The 5,106-nt window shown below is 44.6% G+C and overlaps 1 protein-coding gene across 1 annotated transcript in view; it reads right to left on the bottom strand.

Annotated features, from left to right (window-relative positions):
* Window positions 1-5,106, bottom strand: part of LOC108795662 (neuropathy target esterase-like) — a 68,648-nt gene that overhangs the window by 56,259 nt on the left and 7,283 nt on the right. Inside the window, exon 4 of the mRNA XM_018566953.1 lies at window positions 3,439-3,551. Coding sequence (XP_018422455.1) covers window positions 3,439-3,551 — 113 coding nt within the window. The remainder of the gene's footprint in view (window positions 1-3,438; window positions 3,552-5,106) is intronic.

Below are 5,106 nucleotides of genomic sequence, written 5' to 3'. Positions count from 1 at the left end.
GGGCCCGATCCTCCAGCGCTGACTGGCGGAACGGACGGGGAGGGAGCGGGTACAGCTGGCACTGCTTCTAGATAGGCAGAGCCAGCTGTCAATCATGCAGCTGGGTGGATCTCGACAGTGCTGTAACTCGCGGTATACTGAGCTTTGGGTCACGGGGGGACGGTAGTTTATGTCCTCCCGTGACCCTTAGGAGAACTATGGGGGAACAACACTGACCCCATAGTTCTCCTTTAAGGTTGTGTAAGGCAGAAATGCATCAGCAGTTGCTCTTTGTATAGATGCTTGTTGAATAAAAGTGGTTTCTTTTTGTACGAACATTGCATACTATCTTTTAAGTTTCTACTGTGGTAGCTGCAGCTACTACAGTGTATTACAAGATCCTTGTGCCTCTTCCAGGGATATTTTATATATACATTGTGCCAAGCTGGACCAATATAGGTATATATACACATTGAGGGGAATTTATCAAAACTGGAGCAGATTTGCACGGCAACCAATCAGCTTCTCTCTCTCATTTTCAAATCTCAACTGAGCAAACTGAAGAGAGAAGCTGATTGGTTACCATGGAGAACTGCTCCAGGTTCTGTCTGCTCCAGTTGCGATACATTCCCCTCCTCATTATATATAGCTGGAGTTCAGCTTTAAATAAATAAGGCAAAGAAAATGACCTGTGTAGTGCACTGCAAGCAAATCTCAAATAGCAGGGCCGGCCTTAGGGGTGTGCGAGCAGTGCGGCCGCACAGGGCGCCATGGCAACAAGGGCGCTGTGCGGCCGACACAGCTCGTCCTGGGGGCGGCTTCTCTCCCCCTCTTAAAGGCCTAAGGCCGGCCCTGTCAAATAGCTCCTAAAGGTCCCACAGACGCGACCGATGCTCTTTGATTGGCTGCTGCTGCTCCTACAGGAAGCGCACCGGATCACTTCAGTGTTCACTGCATGTAAAACGCAAATTCAGTGCAACATAATCACAGAGCAAAAGGAAAAACAGGACTCGGAGGTTACCCGAAATATAAATGTTTGCTAAAAGAAATCAATCATGTGAACTAAACAAAAGTAATATACACACTCTATAATACAACAGTGTGTGTATTTATATATATATAGTGTAATGTAAATGGGTAAGCCGTATTAGTCCAGTAGAGAAGATATATAAAAATGTATATATATAAAAAGATGTATATGTATATATATATCTATCTATCTCTCTCTCTCTATATATATATATATATATATTTGTAGTCCAAGTCTGCTTACCTTTGTCTGGACGTGCGCCTGGCCTGTACCTATATATATATATAAAATATTGTAAAGCTTTGCGCAAAGCATTGGCGCTTTATATATATATATATGTGTACACACACACACACACACATCCCACAGTTGATAGTATAGACACTATTATAATACACAGACACATCCTCTCTACACACATCAGCTCCCTCTATTGTCACACTAACCCCAGCACACAATTGCATCCCTTCCCTCCCCAAACCCTTCAGTTTCAGTAAAATTGGATCTCTGCCCCCTTCACCTTTGTCCTCACTTCTTCGACCTTCTTTTGACTTGTTAGTAGCACACCACAGCCTCTGCGGGTGACATCATCAGTCAGTGCTGGGCGGTGATTGGAGCCGTACATGGAAGTTTATAGTAAACAAACCACTCAGCCATGTTGCTGCACTCGGACACATTGTAGCATTCCGTAAACAGAGATAAAGTTCATGTTGTATTTATAGAACTTTTTCACTTTATATAACTTTTGAGCTATTTTTATATATGAATACACACACACACCGGGGGGGGGGGCACCGCGTGTGCTATATATATATAAAAATATATATCGGTGTTGTACATAGATGACATGATGCCCTTTGCTCTACATACCACCACCGCTGTCCTCGACCAAGAGTCATTTTATACCTCGTGCTGCTCACTCGGGTTACGTAACTGATTTTAGCTTCGCGTGGTGCCAATGACAAGTCAAGTGACCGGATTTATGTGTTTCAGAGACAGCAATGTATCATTGTTCATTCAGAAGTAATCAGGGGAAGGCAACCTCGGCACTTCAGCTGTGGTGGAACTACAAATCCCATAACATGAGGCATTGCAAGACTGACAGACACAGGCATGACTGCTAGAGGCAAAAGCATGATGGGATTTTTAGTTTTACTACAACCAGAGAGCGGAGGTTGCCTAACCCCGCAGTACCGTGTTTCCCCGAAAATAAGACACTGTCTTATATTTTATTTGGCTCAAAAAAACACAGAAGGTCTTATTTTTGGGGTAGGTCTTATTTTTATTTTTTTTATGTACAACAATCCACACTTATTCATGAACAACAGTCTACATCTATTCATGTACAGAAATATGGTGATCGGGGGTGTCGTACCTTTCCAAGAGCAATTTGGTAACCAATCTCTGGCCAGAATGAGCGGAGCGCGCTTTCACTATCGATTCCTCATAGGCGGAGTGCATTTGGTATCACTCCGCCTGTGACAGGAGGCGGCGCTATAGAGGAGGCATCGGCTTGTGCGGCTCTGCTCCCTTCACTGCCGCCTCGCTCCTTCTAGCGCTGCCTGCGTTGGCACCACTGATGCTCTCCTGCCTCTCCCAAGTTCCCAGGAGAGAATCAAGCGGCTCTTCAAGTTCCCCCTTATGCCACCCTGGGAATGGTCACAACTAGGTCTTATTTTCGGGGCAGGTTTTAGCAATTCCCAAAAATAGTACAAAGTCTTATTTTCGGGGGAAACAGGGTAGTTTGTTCGTCAAAGGAAATTAAAGGGCAAATCATACCTATGAAGGAGTTCACATGCATTTTTTTTCTTGCATTGTACACCCTCACACCTGTATAGTGTGAACAGGGCACATAGAATACACCTGTTTTCTATGTACCAGCATAATATTTGGAAATAACAGTAGGGAATGTTGATCCCGGTAGATCTGTATAGAAGAAAAAAAATCAAAATTGCTGTATTTTTCTTAAAAACGTTTCGCTGGTCATCCGACTAGCTTTCTCAATTGGGCATTCAGTCAGCTAGTCAGATAACCAGTGAAACATCTTCAAAAAAAATACAGCAAGTCCAGTTGCCTCGATTTTTTATTTTTTTACACACATGACCTGGATGGATGAGAACCTTTACAGACACGTTGATCCCGGGAGTTTTCCATTTGCTCCAGTAGGGGGGAAAAAAAGAATGTTTTTTCCCAGATTGCCAAAAGCAATTTGGGCCACGTCTTCAACAATGTCAGGGGGACACAGAGGGATTCATTGATCAACATTGCACTTGGCATATGTTTGCACAGCACTAGCGCCGCTTGATTGTGATGACAAGTACAGGAAATTCCTACACTCATCAGCGCCATCTAGGGGAGCTGGTGACTTTTATGAATGAACCCCTCCGATTTTAGTTAGAACCTCTGGTAAAGTGTATGCAAGCACCAACATCGAACTTTGCTTCCCTATGGAAGCCATCGGGGTCCTGTAAGACATTGTAGTAGCCGCAGCCGTTTACAGCAATCTTCTGGGTCCAGGAGAAGTTGTGCTGAGAGGCTTCCCCTGTTAAAACACAGGGGGGTCACTCGATCGGCACAGAGGCCATTCAGAGAGTGCCAAGTATTTTCACAAATCACTATAAGGCGTTCTCTCATTGGATGAGGGGAGGTGCCATGATGTCACTGCCCCTCGTCCAATTAGAGCACACTTAGAATTCATTGAGAAAAGAACTAGGCACTCTCTAGATGGCTGCCGAGTGATCGGGTGATCCCCCTCCTGTGTTTGAACAGCAGAGTGGAAGTTGCTCAGCACAGCAGCTGTTCCTGGACCCGGAAGATGCTGTAATACCCTATAGTAGCTGCCTGAAGACCAGAAACACACAAAGCACAGCTCTCCCCTCATCACGCATCTTTGTATTCCATCATTCGGTGCTCGGATAACTATTTAAAAGGGCTATTCATAAAAAAAGGGTGAAGGGTTTGGAGAAGACAGGAGAAGTGATCAATCTAAGGCCAAAATAGCCAATTTGGAGAAATTCTCCACTTCAGCTCACATTCCAGTTCAGCTATGTTGCCCTAGATTGTTCCCTTCTCCTGCCTTCTCCAAACCCTTCACCCGCTTGTTACATAGTATTTGAGGTTGAATAAAGACTTGTGCTGAAATGTTTTTCTCCACCAATTTTAAGTGGTGGCCTCTCGTCCTTGTCATGGAGTTAATTGTAAAAAGTTTGTTGCTATCCCCGATAAACATTTTATACATGAAAATCATGTCCCCCCTTAATCTCCTTACTTCCAATGAGAACATGTTTAAATTTAGTAGTCTGTTCTCATAGCTCAGGTCCTCCATCCCCTTTATGATTTTGGTTGCCCTCCTCTGGACTCTTTCCAGGTCGAGGACATCCCCTATGTTCACTGGTGCCCAAAACTGGACCAATTACCTGTGAATAACGTTGTAAGAGTAAATACCATAGAAACTGCAAAGAGGGCACACGATGCCCTTCCAAAAAGAATCAACTTTTATTCCAAATGCATCTATACAAAGAACAACCCCTGACGCGTTTCTGCCTTTCACAGCCTTAGTTTTAGACTAACAGGGTTATTCAGAAAAGGTGAAGAGTTTGGAGACGGCAGGAGAAGTAAACAATCTAGGACAACGTAGCTGAATTGGAGAATTTTTCCCCCAAAAAAAAAACACACACAGGTTCTGGGTCCAGGCTGCTACTTCTCTGATTGCAAAAGCAGCAGAAATGAACATGGATTTGGTGGGAACCAGGTTCACCAAAAACTGTGGCCGCCATTTCCCCCTCCCGGCCCAATCAGTTGCAGTCGGGGCATTCCCATCCCACAGGCGTATAGCTGTGTTTCAGGGAATGTGCTTCTCTGGAAATGATTGGGTCAGGTTGGGGGAGGGGAGGGGTTGCGGTGCAGTGGCGGTGGTCACAGTTTTGAAAGAGCTTGTGCACACCAGGCCAGGTTCAGCATGACTCCGATGGGCAACTATTGGGTGTGTGGTGAGGACTATAAACTGGAATCCCTCTTGAAATTATTCAAGCATTTATTGGCCATTTCTAAGAGCATTTGGTACACCCAATGCATTTCATTTGGAAATAACTCCCCCC

This window comes from Nanorana parkeri, unplaced genomic scaffold (assembly GCF_000935625.1).
Source record: "Nanorana parkeri isolate BGI_ZX_2015 unplaced genomic scaffold, ASM93562v1 scaffold991, whole genome shotgun sequence".
Taxonomy (NCBI): domain Eukaryota; kingdom Metazoa; phylum Chordata; class Amphibia; order Anura; family Dicroglossidae; genus Nanorana; species Nanorana parkeri.
This window is presented reverse-complemented; position numbering and strand designations above follow the sequence as displayed.